The following is a 17269-nucleotide window of genomic DNA, read 5'->3' on the forward strand; positions in this document are numbered from 1 at the left end:
TAAATAAATTTTTTTTTTCTAATTTTTGGTGTGATTTTCTAAAAGAAAACAATTTTAAAAGCATTCAGGCTTGGGGAAGCATCTCATTTGAAAATCTAGCTCATGCTGGCTTGAAAAATGTGGATAGATCTGAGGGTTAACGTAACTGCAGAGTATTTTGTGGCTCTTCCAGATATGAACAAGGACCAGCTTTTGCTCAGTCTGGAGGAAGGCTCCTCTGTGTCACCTGAGTAAATCAAAGAGGAATTCTCTTTGCTTCTTTCCATGACGGCTTTTGCTGGCTTTTCTGGCTTGATACATGACTCAGTAATTCAGAATGGAGACTCTTCCTAAAGCACAAACTACTAGTCTTCAAGGAAGTTTCTCTGGCTATTTTGTTTTTGTGATTTTACAACCCAAACTGCAGATGCTCTATTGGCAGTATTGATCAAACATGTTGGTTTTTTATTCATGTCTCTATCAGTCAATCATAAAGAAAATTAACCCTGAATATTCACTGGAAGGACTGACGCTGAAGCTCCAAATCTTTGGCCACTTGATGTGAAACGCCTACTCATTGGAAAAGACCCTGATGAAGACCGAAGGAAAAAAGAAGGGGGTGGCTGAGCGTGAGATGGTTGGAGGCATCACCGACTCAATGGACATGAGTTTGAGCTAACTCCAGGAGATAGTGAAGGACAAAGGAGCCTGGCTTGCTGCAGTCCACGGGCTCACAAAGAGTCAGACTCGACTTAGTGACTGAACAACAGCAATGACATCCCTAAGCTGCATGGTTCATTTCACTCACTTTCATGCTCTTGAAAGAAGTTGCTCTGAACCTAAGAACTTATAGGCTTTAAACATCCTGCAGAAAGTTCTTTGTGCAGTAATAGAGGTACTATTTCCAACAAGACTAAGCTCGCAGGAAATGTTAGCAACTTACTAACAGAAAACTATTAAAAAGCTAGAAAACCAAATTATGCTGAATGGATGTTTTCCTTATATTAATATTATTGTCCCTTAAAATCCTATTAATGGAATGAGAGGTTTCCTTGAGACAGCAGTAATGAACAGACTTTGCTTTTGTGCGTTTTTTCCTCTAGGTCCCAAACACCTCTCTCTTACTTTTTATCTGTCTTGTGTTATTCAACCAGGACACAGTTGTTTCCACCAGGGAATTTACTGAGTCACAGAAACAGGTTTATTATGCTCAAAAAATGCAGGGTTTTTTTTCTCTCTACTTCAAATGAAATTATATTAGAGTTCCATGTCAACTAGATGCTTGTTCTTGTCACAAGATGAATAGGGAAAAAAAATCCAGACCCAAGTGACTTCAGAAGATATATTTTTGTGCGCAACTGTCTTCCCCATTTTGCTTTAAGAAAATGTTGGAGCTAGCATAGTCAGTAAAAAGTCAGTACTTTTTTTTCTATCAGTAAAAAAGTAAGAAGATGTAGATTTAAATTTTGGTTTTGTTCTATAATCCCTTAGCTGCTTTGGATTTCAATGTGCTCAAATGAAAAATGAGGATCTTCATTCTTTTACATAAATGCCAGATATATAAGTGAGATAGCATATTGCCTGTAATTTGAATTACTCAAGGGAAATGTGGTATAAAAACTAAAGTTATCACCAAGCCCCAGCAACTGCCGGCTCAATGTGAAAGTGGTCTCATCTCAGTGAGGGGGCTAAATGAAGAGGGGGCAACACGCATGCTGGAGACCCCCTCCTCCATTCAGGCAGGGACCACCTCACCCATTTCCATTCACTCCAATTTCTTCTCCTTCACTGTGTGGACTGATTTATTTTCTCAAGAATCTTGGTTTAAAAAATGAAAACAGAGACAATAGAATTCCCTGGTAGTCCAGGGGTTAGGATTCCATGCTTCTGATGCAGTGGGCATGGGTTTGATCCCTGGTAGAAGGCAATGGCACCCCACTCCAGTACTCTTGCCTGGAATATCCCATGGACGAGGAGCCTGGTAGGCTGCAGTCCATGGGGTTGCGAAAGGTCGGACACAACTAAACGACTTCACTTTTACTTTTCACTTTCATGCATTGGAGAAGGACATGGCAACCCACTCCAGTGTTCTTGCCTGGAGAATCCCAGGGACAGGGGAGCCTGGTGGGCTGCCGCCTATGGGGTCGCACAGAGTCGGACACGACGGAAGCGACTTAGCAGCGGCAGCAGGAGAATTAAAATCCCACATGCTGAAAGGTGTGGCTAAAAAAAAAAAAAAAAATAGAGAAAAGCACACATTTTTCCTGAGCTTGTGTTCCTCTCTCTTCTCCCTTCTTTTTCAAACTTGCTTCCTGAAACTTGCTTACCATCTACTCGGCTCTTCTGCAATAGCTTCCCTGCACTCTCTCTTGAGTCCCGGGTCTCTCCCACCCCCAGTGGCTCCGCTCCTGATGGAGCCACCAGCAGCTCCAGGTTGGTGAGTCAAGGGATCACTTGGTTGACCAGGTTAAAACTGCTCACGGTCACTCCTTTCGCCCTCCTAGCTGGGTTTCCATCTTCATCCTGTCCCTTTAAATCGATCTTACAGAACAGCTAAGGAAGAAACACCGTCTTGTTCTAAATCTTCAAGTAATTCAAGGATCATCAATTGCGTTGCTCTTTGTTGTTCAGCTGCTCAGTCGTGTCAGATGCTTTGCGACCCCATGGACAGCAGCATGCCAGGCTTCCCTGTCCTTCACCATCTCCTGGAGTTTGCTCAAACTCATGTCCATTGAGTCAGTGATGCCATCCAACCATCTCACCCTGTGTCACCCCCTTTGCCTCCTGCCCTCAACCTTTCCCAGTATCGGGGTCTCTTCCAGTGAGTTGGCCCTTGGCGTCAGGTGGCCAAAGTACTGGAGCTTCAGCTTCAGCATCAGTCCTGCCAGTGAATATTTAGGGTTGATTTCCTTTAGGATGGACTGGTTATGTAGAGGAGAAATTCTGATATCATCATGGCTTAAAGCATCCCCTCACGCCTTGCCCTTACTCTCTAACAATATTGGTTTGTATGTCCCCCCGGCCCCCGCAGTTTTATTTCTGGTTCCTGTCTTAGCGTATACCTTCCCAACACTTGCAATACACTTTCCTTCCACACTTGGTTAATTATAATACAGCTTTCCAAAACCATCTCCTCTAGGATGATTTCTCAGAATATCAATGGCTACTTGAAGTACTAAACGTGTGCAGATCCTCTGCTGAACCCTGTTCACCGCCTCATTTACTAACATGCTTTACATCCTCAATGTAAGTACTTCAGCCCCCTGATGTAAGTACCATAATTAGTTCTGTTATGGTATAGGGGAGGACCCCTAGGACCAAGGAGCTCAAATCTGTTCCCGAAGGTCACACAGCTAGAAGGGGTGCTCACTGGGGTTTGGCAACAATCTTTGAGGTTCCAGAACTTCAGCTTCTTTTTGGGTGAGGGGGAAGCTATGCCAGTCTGCATTATAGCATGGGGGCTTAGTTGCCCTGTGGCAGGTGGGATCTTAGTTCCCTGACAAGGAGTCAAACCCATGTCTCCTGCCTTGGAAGGTGGATTCTTAACCACTGGACTGCCAGTGAAGTCCCCAGAACTTCAGCTTCTAAACACTATTTTAGACTGTCTCATCAAAATAACATTTTCAAGCAATAGATGCGTTTTTATTTCTGCAGTTTGGTACCTGCTATTTCTTTTATATGAAATGTGTTTCCCCACTTTCTTAATAAAATCTGATTCATTATTTTTAGACACATCTTATCGACCTGCCTCCAACCTGAGAGAGGCACATCTTCCTTCTTTGGGTCTTCCACCCTAGTGCTCAGGGCTTCACACTAAGGCTCCCTAATTCTGTGTATCTCTCCTCTATTAAGCTGACAAGTTTTAATTAAGGGCAGGACTCTTTGTGGCCCCACGGCCTAGTACTGGACACCTGTACTCAAATGATAGGGATAACACAACAGTGAGGAGACGAGGAACAAAAAAGGCAGCAAAGTGTGGCCCACGACAAGCTGAAGGGGCCCATTTGTGGCATTTCTCATCACTTGGTTACCCTTTCCTTAGGTTCTTTACAATACAGAATCAGTCATGCTAACCAGCACAGACGACTCTTCTGATTTCAGATAAGCCACGTTATTGAGAGGAAGAGGAGAAATGACAAGCCACATCAGATTCTCCATCAGAAACAAACTCATAAAAAGCACTTTGCTCCTGATGAACACTATGCTTCCAACTTTGTAAGATTAAAAAAATTATAACTGACTGTGAATTCTGTACTACGTATCTGTGGTATAAAGCTTTACAAACGCATGGATTCTTGAACAGGACAACAGAGCAGTCAACTTATGACTATATGTTGTGTTTTTAGAGCTTTCCATAGAAAATTCTAATCTCATTTAAAAACTTCCTTATTTTGAAATAATTTTAAACTTACATAATAGTTACAAAGATAATACAGAGTTCCTGTACACCCTTGGCCCAGTTTTTTTTCCCATGTTAGCATCTTACATAACCACAGGACATTGATCAAAACCAAAAAATTAACCTTGGTCGACTACTTTGAACCAAAACGCAGAATTTCTTTGGAACGTCCCAGATTTTGCATGAATGCCTTTTTTTTTTTTTCTGTTTCAGAATCCCATCCAGGATTTCACATTATATTTCATTGTCACGTCTGGACACCCTTTTGTGTGTGTGTGTACGTGTGTGTGTTTAAGCTCTTCCTTATTTTCTGGCTCCACAAAAATACTTAAGTCTTATCTTGTGTTTTCCCTGCCTCAGCTTGAGAATCAGCCACTTCTCCAAAGAATATTGATTTCTTTTACTGGAGAATGGTTTTCAGAAACAAGAATCTTAGGACTGGGTGTTCTTGATATTACTGGCATGTCACTGCTTCTAGGCTCACTCAGAGGAAAGAGCTAGGAAATATACGTATGTATATGAGCCCTTGTATACACACACATCTGTATTTAGTATCTACTTATTTATGTATATACCCATCATTATGTCTACGTATCTGCCTACATAGCTATGTGTCTACATATCTATTGATGTATCTATGTTTCCATCTATGCACCTATATGCTTACATCCCATCTTGCAATAAACTGAGTTCATACTGACACTCCTACTCTAATTTTGTGCCAAAGAAGTCATCTGGCATTTTCCTTTTATCTGTAACTTCTTTCTCAGGCTTCCCTGGTGACTCAGTGGTAAAGAATCCACCTGCCAATGCAGGAGACTTGGGTTCAATCCCTGGGTCTAGAAGATCCCCTGGAGAAGGAAATGTCAGCTCACTCCAGGATATTTGCCTGGAGAGTCCCATGGACAGAGGAGCCTGGTGGGTTACAGTCCATGGCGTCACAAAAGAGTTGGACACAACTTAGCTACCAAACAACTTCTTCCTCCGACTGTGTGAATTCTGGCTCTCATTATCTCCGTGAACTTTTTAACGTGTTCCGCCTTAGTTGATGGGTAGCTAGTAGCAGTGATGACATTCACCGCAGAATAAACCCCACACTTTACACTGGAGGTTTGGAAGAGACACATTTTGTCCTAGCGTCTCTACATGGGGGTCTTGAACTTAACTCACACACTGTCCCCATAAGGAATTTCTTTTCAGACAACCACCACGCCTTTTGCAACTGCTGCTCACGAGTATGCCTGTGGTAGATTGTAGAGTTGTTCAATTTTGCATCCTTTGATTAAAAGGGCTTATTAGATGCATTATGAAAACACATTAGCATATTTCATGTAAAACAACACAGAGATGGGGTAACATCAAATAAAATAGCACACATATACATTTCTCACTTCTTAATAATAATCTAAGTCATTCTTTTAATATCAGAGTAAAAAATATTCAACAGTCATATGGCTGTGAGGATGCCAGCCACGCCCTGCCTCCACTGTGTCTGCTGCTGAACAAGGGCAGCTGGTAGAATGTAAGGAAAGGCCCACAATGAAAGCACTAACCCTCTAGTAGGAATGAAGAAAATGACTGGCCGCTGTTCTCAGATAAACACCATGGCTTCCTGGCCACTTTTGGTTGCGAAAAATCAGTCCAATGCAGTCCAGACTCATACCTGAATCAAGCCTCACTCCCACTCTCCACCTCTGTGCCCACCCTCTCTGAGCTACAAGGGTGACTTCACATCTAGAGCTGGGAAGGGGACAAGGTCTCTCCTTTCTTTCATTCATTCATCTCCTTCTTTGGGGTCCAGCTCCTCCAGAGCAGAGGCCAGGATGGGGAGTTAGGAGGACAAACCATTGTCTTAGGAAACTGGCCACATTTCAGGGTGGCCCTCTTTGTGGTCTGGTCTGGATCTACCCTGTTCAAAGCTGAGGGCCTTCTGTAAGGCTGACCAGTGTTAAGAGGCAGAGACACAAAATTCCTGCCTGCAAGGAATGATGTTGACTAGACCAAGGTTGGACCAATCAGACCTTCTCCCTTTAGCAGGCTAAACTTGAGACAGGGAAAGTGTTATTTGTAACAAAACAGAAAGTCAAAATTTACATGAGACAAAAACAAAGGTGGATTATTTATGTTTCCCTAAGGTGGCACTAATGGTAAAGAACCTGCCTGCCAGTGCAGGACACGTAAGAGACATGGGTTTGGTCCTTGGGTCGGGAAGACCCCCTGAAGAAGGGCATAGCAACCCACTCCAGTATTCTCGCTGGAAAACCCTATGAACAGAGGATCCTGGTGGGCTATGGTCCATAGGGCTGCAAAGAGCTGGACTCGAAGGGCAAAGCACGAGTATCATTAAACCTTGTTTTCCTTTATGTGTTAGTTACTCAGTCATGTAGGACTCTTTGCAAGCCCATAGACTGTAGCCTGCCAGGCTCCTCTGCCCGTGGGATTCTCCAGGCAAGAATACTGGAGTGGGTGGCATTTCCTTCTCCAGGGAATCTTCCCAACCCAGGGATCGAACCAGGGTCTCCTGCATTGCAGGCAGATTCTTTACCATATAAGCCACCAGGGAAGCTCTGTTTTTCCCTTAAGGCGGCAGTATCTCTTCCCCCCCACCCCACCCCCCCAAAACCCTATACAATCACATCCAGATTGACACCTTCCACTATCATGCCAATACAGAGAAGGTCTCTAGGATTGATGCATCAAAGAGGTCAGGGATTTCTGTCTGGTTTGTTTGCTGACATATCCCTCGTGCCCAGAACACATGCCTGGCACATGGCAGGCTCTGGATAAATAGTTGAGAATGATCAGGAACATCCGTATTTGTATCTCCAGCCAGTCAGCCAGCCCTCACTCCTAAGCTCTAGACTGATACATGCAACCAACCATTAGGTCTCTCTACTCAGAGTCTCACTCACACCAGCCCCAGATGGGGTGATGATCTTCTCTGTACTAATGTTTCCTGGTTCAGTGGATGGTACTATCACCCATCCAAGGAGATGAACCTGAAACTAGGAGTCCTCCTTGAGATGCCCATATATGTCCTTCCACCCACAAGCTCACAAAGTCCCTGCTGATTCTGCTTCCCAAATAGCTCTCCAGTTCACACTGCCTCCCATCCGAAAAGCCTCCAGGGGCTCCCTATTGTTCTAGGGGCAGAGGGAAAAGTTCTTGGCATTTTTCTTCAGGCTCCACGTGGTCTAAGCCCCACTTACTTTTCTATACTCACTTTACACCACTTTTTTCTGGGGTCACGCTGAACAGGTATCCTTCTCTCTGGAATGTTCTTTCCTCCCTTCTGACAGCTACATCTCCAGGAAGTTCACCGCTGCTCCTTCTTCATAGGCCAACCCAAGTGTCTCTTTCTCCTTCCTTACCCCCCTGTCCCCCATCTGGGTCCAAATCTTCTAGGAATTCCTCACTCAAATGCTGTTCTTCTCTGCAGAAATGTCACCTCACATTATAAACATCTATCCACTGCTTTGATTATTTGATTTATGTCCAATTCCTCCACTAGACCCTCAGCTCCATGAGAGCAGAGAATTACCTGTTTATTCTTATCTCCTTCATGCCTGGTCCAGTGTTGTGCACGTAGCAGGGACTTGAAGATTAAAGGAATTGAATGAACACGCGAGAACAGAAATGCTCTGGGTAGAATGGACGAGTAGACGGGCTTCTTGGAACAAAGAACAGGAGGGCTGCGTGAAACTTGAGTCCTGAAGACATCAAGGCAATGATACCTCCTGCCCCGTGTTTAGGCATCCAGAGGACAACACTCACTACCTCATTTCTCAAACAAGTCTGAACGCAGCTACCAAAAGCCTCTCTGCAATTCAGTGACAGCCAGACACTCCAGAAAACTGAAACCAATTGTCACTTTTTTTTTCTTAGAACCATAATAATCCGCTTTATCATTGCCTGTGAAAGGATCTGATGAGAAAAAGTGCTGTTGGTGTTTAAAATTTTTGTTCACTTAATTAAAGAAAGAAAAGTGAGAGAGCATCTCCATGGCTGGGCAGAGGGCTGGGCACTGGGCACGCTGAAGGGTAAGCCTCCTGCCTGGTTTGTACACATTATCCTTCCAAGTCTCACCTAAAAAATTGAGACAGTGTCTTGCAGAGCGCTGTGATAAACTATAAGAAAAGTGATTCTGAACTAGCACAACCACAGACTGGTACAACCAACAAGTCATCAAGGTAAACCTGGACTGTAGCCTGCCAGGCTCCTCTATCCATGGGATTTTCCAGGCCAGAATACTGGACTGAGTCTCCAGGAGATCTTCCCAATCCGGGAAGATTGGGAATTGAACCCGGGACTCCTGTATTGCAGGCAGATTCTTTACCAGCTGAGTTACCAGGGAACCCCAAACAGGCTTAGGCATGTCATTTTATGTTTGTTCAATGTCAAAAGAGACTGGAGCTATCTTATTAAACATCCTGAGTGCCGGGGACGAGGCAAAGAACAAAGTTTCCTTCTTTCGTTTCTTTTTTTTTAAGCTGCCTGGTCATCTTAGATGCAGTGTATGGGCTTATTGCCTAGTGGCACGCTGGATCTTAGTTCCCTAATCAGAGGCTTAACCTACATTTCTTGCACTGCAAGGCAGATTCTTAACCACTGGGCCACCGGGGAAGCCCCAGAACAAGGTTTCTGAAAACAACAGCCTCTAAAAGTGATCTGGTTTGGCTCAATCCCACATGGAATGAAATTTTGGAAGGGCTCAGTGAAACCCTTCTTCCAAGAAAGTCTCACATTTATAAACTTTACTCTTGCGGAAGTTGTTCGGTTAGAGGCAGAAGAAAATGAGTCCAGCTGTTGAGAAAGCTGCTCTTGGTGAAAGCTGCCCGACACTCCGAGAGGACCCATTGTTGCTCAGCTCTGTCACCTCCCGGAGGCAGAAAGAGGTCCTTTATTCTCAGAAGGTGTTTTTAGTTTTCAAGTTCTGCCATACTGAGGACCAAAAACTGGTGGCTTGGAACAGCAGACATGTACGGTCTCAGTTCTGGAGGCTGGAAACCCCAAATCCACATGTCTACAGACTTGGTTCCTTCTGAAGGTTCTGAGGGAAGGTCTGTTCCAAGACTCTCTTAGCTTCTGGAGATTGTCCGCACCCCAGGTGTTCCTTAGCCCGCACACACGTCACTCCAGTCCCTGTCTGTGCGTCTCTCTCTTCTCCTCTTTGTATGGGGGCACCAGTCATAGTGGATTAGCGTTGCTGGTCACTCAGGCATGCCTGACTCTGCGACCCACCCCATGGACTGCAGGACCCCAGGCTCCTCCGTCCATGGGATTCTCCAGGCAAGAGTACTGGAGTGGGTTGCCATATCCTTCTCCAGGGGATCTTCCCGACCCAGGGATTGAACCCAGGTCTCGAGCATTGCTGGCAGATTCTTTACCATCTAAGCCACCTTAATGACCTCGACTTAACCTGATTTCAACTCAAATGCCCTATTTCCAAATCAGGTCACATTAACAGGTCCTGGGAGTTACAGCTTCAGTGTCTCTTTTTAGGGGACATAATTCAACTCTCACTAGGAGGACACCAATTTTCACAGGTATCTTTTCTGTTTTGCTTTGACTTCCTGAATCCCTATTACCTGTTTAACTCCAAAACTCCATTTGGAATTTTGGCTGTTTCCCCATTTTTGCATTGACTTCTTGACTTCTAGGCTGTTATCTTTTCTTTTTTAAACTGAGGTATAGTTGATTTACAATATTATATGTGTTTCAGTTATACAACACAATGATTCATAATTTTTAAAGGTTCCATTTCTTTTTATAGTTACTGTAAAGTCTTGGCCACATTCCCTTTGCTGTAAAATGGATTGTCCTAGCTTATTTATTTTATACATGTTAGCTTGTATCTCTTAACCTCCTGTGTGCTTAGACACTCAGTTGTGTCTGACTCTTTGCAACCCCCTGTCCATGTCCTGTATGTAGCCCACCAAGCAACTCCGTCCATGGGATTCTCCAGGCAAGAATACTGGAGTGGGTGGCCATTCCCTTCTCCAGGAGATGTGCCCAACCCAGGGATCGAACCCGGGTCTCCTGCATTAGAGGCTGATTCTTTACCGTCTGAATCACCAGGGAAGCCCATGAAAGAGTCATCTTTGACCAAAAGCTTGAGAGTGGAGTTGGGTCACATTGAAGGCTTTGAGTAAAATTCTGAGTTTACCAGCTCTCGACCACGGACAATTTACAGCTTCTTCGGAATATTCATCCTTTGGCCCTGGGCGGTTGAGCAGCAGGGATCCCAGATATCAGATGCCTCTAGTCGCATGTGATTTCCAACTGTCATACAAATATTCAGTGGAAAAAAAATCTGTGGGGTAGCACGATAGTAAATGATGTTCAGATAGCTAAAAAAAATTAAGAATTGCTCAGTAACCCAGTGGTCTGTCTGGAAACCTGGGAGTATGAGAAGTCTAAGAGGAAAAAGTTAGCAATTCGTCTTTACTTTCTTAACTGTCATCACCCTCCTCATTTTTTTTTTGATGTGGACTATTTTTAAAGTCTTTATTGAATTTGTTACAAAACTGCTTTTTTATGTTCTGTTTTTTTGACCACGAGGCATGTGGGATCTTAGCCCCCTGATCAGGGATCAAATCTGCATTCCCTGCATTGGAAGTGAAAGTGAAGTCGCTCAGTCGTGTCCGACTCTTTGCGACCCTATGGGCTGTAGCCTACCAGGCTTCTCAGTCCATGGGATTTTCCAGGCAAGAGTACTGGACTGGGTTGCCATTTCCTTCTCCAGGGGATCTTCCTGACCCCGGGATCGAACCCGGATCTCCCACATTGCAGGCAGATGTCTTACCATCTAAGCCACCAGGGAAGGCGAGGTCTTAACCCCTGGGCTGCCAGGCAAGTCTCACTCATCTTCTTTAACCCAACTTCTGCACCATCAGAATCCCTGAGTGTGCTCTCATCACCAGTACGACGACCAATTTTTTATTAAAATTTGTAAAAGACTGTGGTCAGGACCACATAACAACATTCACCATCTAAGCCATTCTTTAAGGGTACAGCTCGGTAGTGTTAAATACCTTCACACTATGTACCAAAGGTCTCTAGAATTTTTTCATCTTTGAAAACTAAAAACCCTGTAGCCACTGAACCACAAGAAGAAGTCCTCTTTGCCCCCTGCAACTGCCACTTTCTGCTTCTGTGAAGCCAGAAGGCAGCAATCAGGGTTTAGCTGAGTGGATCCTCTGGCCACGACTTGTCTCCCTAAATCCTGAAGGACTTCAATACAGAAGGCAAGACAGAGATGCAAACGAAAGCCCCTGGATAAGACTGCAGAGAAACATTAACTTGGAGCTCACATTTTAAATAGCACTAAGCTTTCTGTTGTTTTTGTTAAAAGGATAATCAATAAGACAGAGAAGCTTCTTTACATGTCTACCCTCAACTATGTTTCGGATGCGAAGCCATCAAAAACAATCGCGCTTGAGCTCACATGGGACTTAATACAGAGTTGGGGAAACAGTTTTAATTTCAGAGCTTTGAATTTAATCTAGACAGACTATCTATACTTCCTTTTTCAATGAATCTTTCCCTGAGGCTTCTCTATGGGTTTTTTTTTTCCCCCTCATAGTTTAATGAATTTTCTACTGCTTAAGAGAGAACCCTTTATATCTGTCTTGCACTGAATTTGCAAAAATCATTAAAGCTGCAAGAACTCTCTTCATTTTCAAAGTTTGCAAAACTCCACCCACATTCTCCAGCGTTTTTGCTACATCACTGAGCACCAAGGTCACCGTCTCCTACTGCTTGGTCTTTAGAGGACAGTGGTAGGTCAAGGGGGTTTTTTAGCCTCTATAAAAACTGATTTGGCTTCTCAGCTGCCAAATTATACATTTGCAATCTCATTTCTAGTCAATTTTCTGATCTTATGTAAAAAATATATATTTCTCTATTTCTATCTGTCTCCAGGTCCTGTATTGGGTTTTGGGAATGCTAAAAAGAAAATAATGGTCTCTATTTAATTAGAAACGGGGTCACATAAATTATGGCAGCCAGGAAATGATTGCTCCAGTGATACTGCTGCTAGGAAAGCAATAGATAAATTTTATGCAGATGCATAACTGGCATGAGTTTTCAGAACATTATTTATTTCGAAAAGTGACCAAGGAAGAGCTATATGAGCAGCTATAAAGGCACAACACTGGTAATGTCACAGAGAAGGGTGGCCTGGGGATGAGCATTTATACCAGAACCCATCAAAAGTCATCCCCAAGGAGCCTTTTTATTATTGCCCTCGGAATCCCATCTTTAAAAAAAATATTCTTCTGTCTATCAAAATGCCTTTATGAAGCACTAAATAATTCAATGTTGCTTCTTTTTCCTTGAAGAAGAGCATATAGGAAGAGGCTTCCGAGCATTAGGATGCAGTGTTGCTGCCTAGCAAATTTCCAGCTAAAAGTATTTTAAAGTTGGCATTTTGGCTGTAATGCACAATTCCCTTCAGGTTTCCCGAAGTGTCAAGGAAAGCTGTTGGTTCTGTCGTTTGCCCTGAAGAGCCCCACGGCTTAGCATCCCTGGCTGGAAACCACTGTTTTAAAGGGCAAGGAGGAGACTTCAGAAAATAAGGAGGGAAGGTAAGAACTACGTAAGAAGAATCCGATTCCACCACAATGGAGCCTGTGGATTGTTCTTGCTCCTCGGGGAGCTTCTCCCTGCAGGGAGCTCTCGTGTCCTTGGCTAGAGGGCAGCCTGACTTAGGATTCAGTCAGGCTTCTCCCCCTTTATCACAGTCTGCGCTCTTTCCTTCAGTTTCATCACTTGGAGGCTTTCCTCGTTCACGTCGTCACTTCCTCCTTCCTCTCTCCCATCCTAGTTTCTTCACTGTACTGTCCAGCTTTCCACCCTTGTCTCCCAAACTGTCCACCCCTGGGGATATAATCCCTTCCCCAAGCACAAGGACCAACTTTCTCTCTCGTAGCCCCATTAGATATTTCATATTTAACTTCTCCACTTTAAAGGTGACTCACACTGGCTTCTATGACTCCTAAAAAATGTCCATGAGTCAACATATATTTTAACACAATTGTTTTTGCCATGATCATAATAAAATACAGTAACAGTCTCTAGCAGCCTTTCTAAACTCTTAATCTGTTGCAAGCACATTATGTCTGTGTCTAAGAAGGGTCACTGTTCCAGAAGGTTCCTGAGGCTGGAGGAGTTCTGGACAGTGTCTGTCATCAGTGGAGTGAAGGGTAAATGTCACAGCTCTTACCTTCTGCCAAAGTCCCAACTCCAGTGCCTCTGATTAGATCATCTGCTTTTTGAGGGGAAACAAACAACTACTTTGTATATAGCTTTAATGATTGGGTTGTTTAATTCACCTCCATTCCTCAGGAAACCATCCATCACATCAATAATTATTTCATGGCTATAATGATGTCTGTGTCATCTAAAACACCATTGTTTATCAACAAGTTATTAACAGTCCTATGAATGAGCCTCCAGCACACCATGACTCATGGTTGGCATTTATACAGCTTTATTGTGACTCAGTACAGTGTAGAGGTTGAGTCTGGGCTTTTGGTCCAAACTGCCTGGGTTCAAATCCTAACTCTGCTACTTATTAGCTATGTGACCTTAGGCAACTTGTTTAACTTCTCTGCCTTAGTTTCGTCACCTATCAGATGAAACTAAGAATAGTACGTGCATTGCACGGTTGCTGTGAAAGTCAAATAGGTGAAAATACAAAGTACATGGCACTGAGCCGGTGCTCAACAACTGTGACTGTGGCTATTATTGTGGCTGTTCAGTCGCAAAGTCATGTACGACTCTTTGCAACACCATGGACTGCAGCACACCAGGCTTCCTTGGTCCTCACTATCTCCTGGAGTTTGCATCTCTACACTATACTGAGTTCGTGTTCATGTCCATGTGGCTATAAGAAGCAATATATAGACCAACTAGTGGAAAGGGTCAAAGATTGAAAAAAAAAAGTTTAAGCTGAATAAAGATAGATTTTGGAATATAGAGCGCTTTCTGGAACTTGAAACATTAAGAAAATCAAATAGTTTTTCACACTTTCCCCATCCTCTTCTTTGGGAATAACAGAGTGAAGTCATTTAAATCCTTAATACCAGATTTGTAAAGCAAGGATGAAAGTGGTTATACAGCTGTACATACTTATTGGTTGTGTCTAATTATACTGTTTGTCAATTCTGAACTTGCTACGTATTTATTCTACAACTAGAACCCAGAAGTATCTACATCAATGGCACAAAGAACTTGCCAACTCTCATACGAAAAGCCTATTGCTGTTGCCACAAATTGAAAAGATCTGGAAGAAAGGTCCACCACACTTGGACAAACATTTGTTTGTGTAGCCTCAGAACAGGAACATTCAAATCCTTCTTTGATATGCTCACAGCAAGCATCTTTACATTAAAAAAAAAAATTTTTTTTTTTTTACGTGATTGACTATCCTTAGTTAAAAGCATGGGCTTTGGAGATAAACAAGAGTAAAAAGGGGAAATGCTTAAAGTGATTTTGAGATTATAAATAACAACAAGACATTTAAATAGGTGATGTCTTTGCTTTGTAAAAAATAGACAACTTGATCCAATTTGAAAATTCTGAATATGTGGGGCCCTTTGAAAGTTCCAGATGGGATATTCTTTATTAACATCCCAACTACTGCAGTGCTGAGGTGGGTGGTCCAAGAATATTTATCCAGGTGCTCCCCTGCTTCACAAATTTTGCTTCTCTAAGGGTCTCTTCTCTTTGACAGAGTCAAATATTCAAGCCAAGTATCCTCCATGGAACAAAAACTATGAGAATACTGATTCACATCTGTAATCTCTCGGCCATCAATAACGTAATCTTCACATATTTACACTGAGATTTTTTTTGGAAATGATTATCAATGCCATAATACCCAGTCTGTTTTCATATACAGCTGGGCACACAGTTGATCAGTTATTCTATCCCATTTTTTATACCTACTTTGAGCACCAGGACTAAATTCTCTTTCGATGTCTACTGGTCAGGCAAATTTATGCTTAATAGTTTTATGATGATGATCGAAAGTATTACATATAGCTATGCCAAATGGTAAGCTGGCCCTGAGGCATTTCATTTCCAAACAACCTTCATTTAATGGCTGAAGGAGAATCTAAATTCAATTTACTATACCATGCCCATCTTAATTTTACTCAAAATAATGATATAAAAATATCCCTAGGATAATTACAGAGCAATAAAAATTTCCTTTGTTGATATTAGAGAAGGTTAAACTTAAAAGAAAAATATTTGCCAACTCAGTGTGTTAATTTATTAAAATCTTTGCTTTGAAGCTTGAACAGATTTAATATTACCTGTAAGCACATGCTTTGCCCTTATTTTTTTAATGCCGATGTAAAGAATCCCCCATACATTACTTACTTGTTTAAGCTTCTTTAGATCTTCGTCAAGCTCTAAGTTGTCCAAAATAACAGCAACAAACAAACTCAGGAGGATCTATAAAATGGTTAAATAATAATGAAAAAACCCACACACCATAAGTATCAAAATATTACCTATATGAACTAGAATATCTACCTAAAGTATATGCTATATAGAATGCATTAAACACATAGTTGTTAGTCACCGCATAGGTATTTAAAGATATGCATAACAAATACATTCAAGGAAATGCATCTGTTAACTGAAATAGACAATATAAAATATTACTTTGCTTTATAAAGCTGATTTTAAGTGAAATTTAAGAAAATTTTAAAATAATTCAATAATCTTACTTCTAAGACTATATCCAAAGAAAATGATCTGAAGTACTGATGAAAATCTTTATACCTGAAAGAGTTATTTATAATGATGGAATACTGGAGATAAAACCTAACTGTAGGTAAATAGCTAATACAGTTATAGAGATTTCTACTGTAACATTCTTGCAGCTACTACAAATGTCTATTGTGGTAGCTAGTCTCCAAGATGGTGAGTTCCCAGTTCACAGTCTTGAGAGTCCCCTTCCACACTGAACATGGTTGGATTACAGAAATGATCACCTGTGACTAGGCGGTAAGGGGCACTGTGGCCTTCACTGTGTTCTCTCGGCTTACCCACTCTGCTGGAAGCCAGGTGCCAGCTCCCGAGGACACTCAAGTGGCCCTATGGAGAGGCCCCTGTGGCAACCAGCAGAGGCCTCTGGCCAACAGCCACGTAACTGACCCTTCTCAGAAGCAGATCCCCCAGCCTGAGTAAAGCCTTCCGATGACTGTAGCCACAGCCAGAATCTTGACTGCAAACTCATGGAATGCTCTGAGCTAGAAACACCCAGCTAAGCCTGTCCTAGATTCCTGACCTGTAGAAACCACACGAGACAACAAATGTTTATGGTTGCAATCCCCTAAATTGTTCATAATTTGTCATATAGAAATAGATAACTAATACACTCATGAATTCCAACAGTACTGAAAACTGCTTACAATATTAAGTTAGTATACATATGTTAGAAGGGTGGGCTTCTCTGGTAGCTCAGTTGGTAAAGAATTCGCCTGCAATGCAGGAGACCCCAGTTCAATTCCTGGGTCGGGAAGATCTGGAGAAGGGATAGGCTACCCACTCCAGTACTCTTGGGCTTCCCTGGGGGCTCAGATGGTAAAGAATCTGCAAGCAATGCAGGAGACCTGGGTTCGATCCTTGAGTTGGGAAGGTCCCTTGGAGGAGGGCATGGCAGCCCCCTCCAGTATTCTTGCCTGGAGAATCCCCATGGACAGAGGAGCCTGGTGGGTTACAGTCCATGGGGTCGCAAAGAGTCGGACACGACCGAGCAGCTAAGCACAGCATGGCACGCGGCAGAAGTGCAAACACAAGCAAAGTGCAACACTAGAGAAAACGTTAAGGGCAGGTGCTTTAGAAATGTTAACGGTGTCTGCCTGTGGGAAA

At 42.8% G+C, this 17269-nt stretch overlaps 1 protein-coding gene across 2 annotated transcripts in view; it reads right to left on the reverse strand.

The window, feature by feature from the left end:
- The window catches only part of NALCN (sodium leak channel, non-selective), a 280814-nt gene that overhangs the window by 97266 nt on the left and 166279 nt on the right, over positions 1–17269 (reverse strand). For both annotated transcript variants that reach the window (XM_068984391.1, XM_068984390.1), the window contains one exon: positions 15770–15844. In XM_068984391.1, coding sequence (XP_068840492.1) covers positions 15770–15844 — 75 coding nt within the window. The remainder of the gene's footprint in view (positions 1–15769; positions 15845–17269) is intronic.

This window comes from Capricornis sumatraensis, chromosome 12 (genome assembly GCF_032405125.1).
Source record: "Capricornis sumatraensis isolate serow.1 chromosome 12, serow.2, whole genome shotgun sequence".
Classification (NCBI taxonomy): domain Eukaryota; kingdom Metazoa; phylum Chordata; class Mammalia; order Artiodactyla; family Bovidae; genus Capricornis; species Capricornis sumatraensis.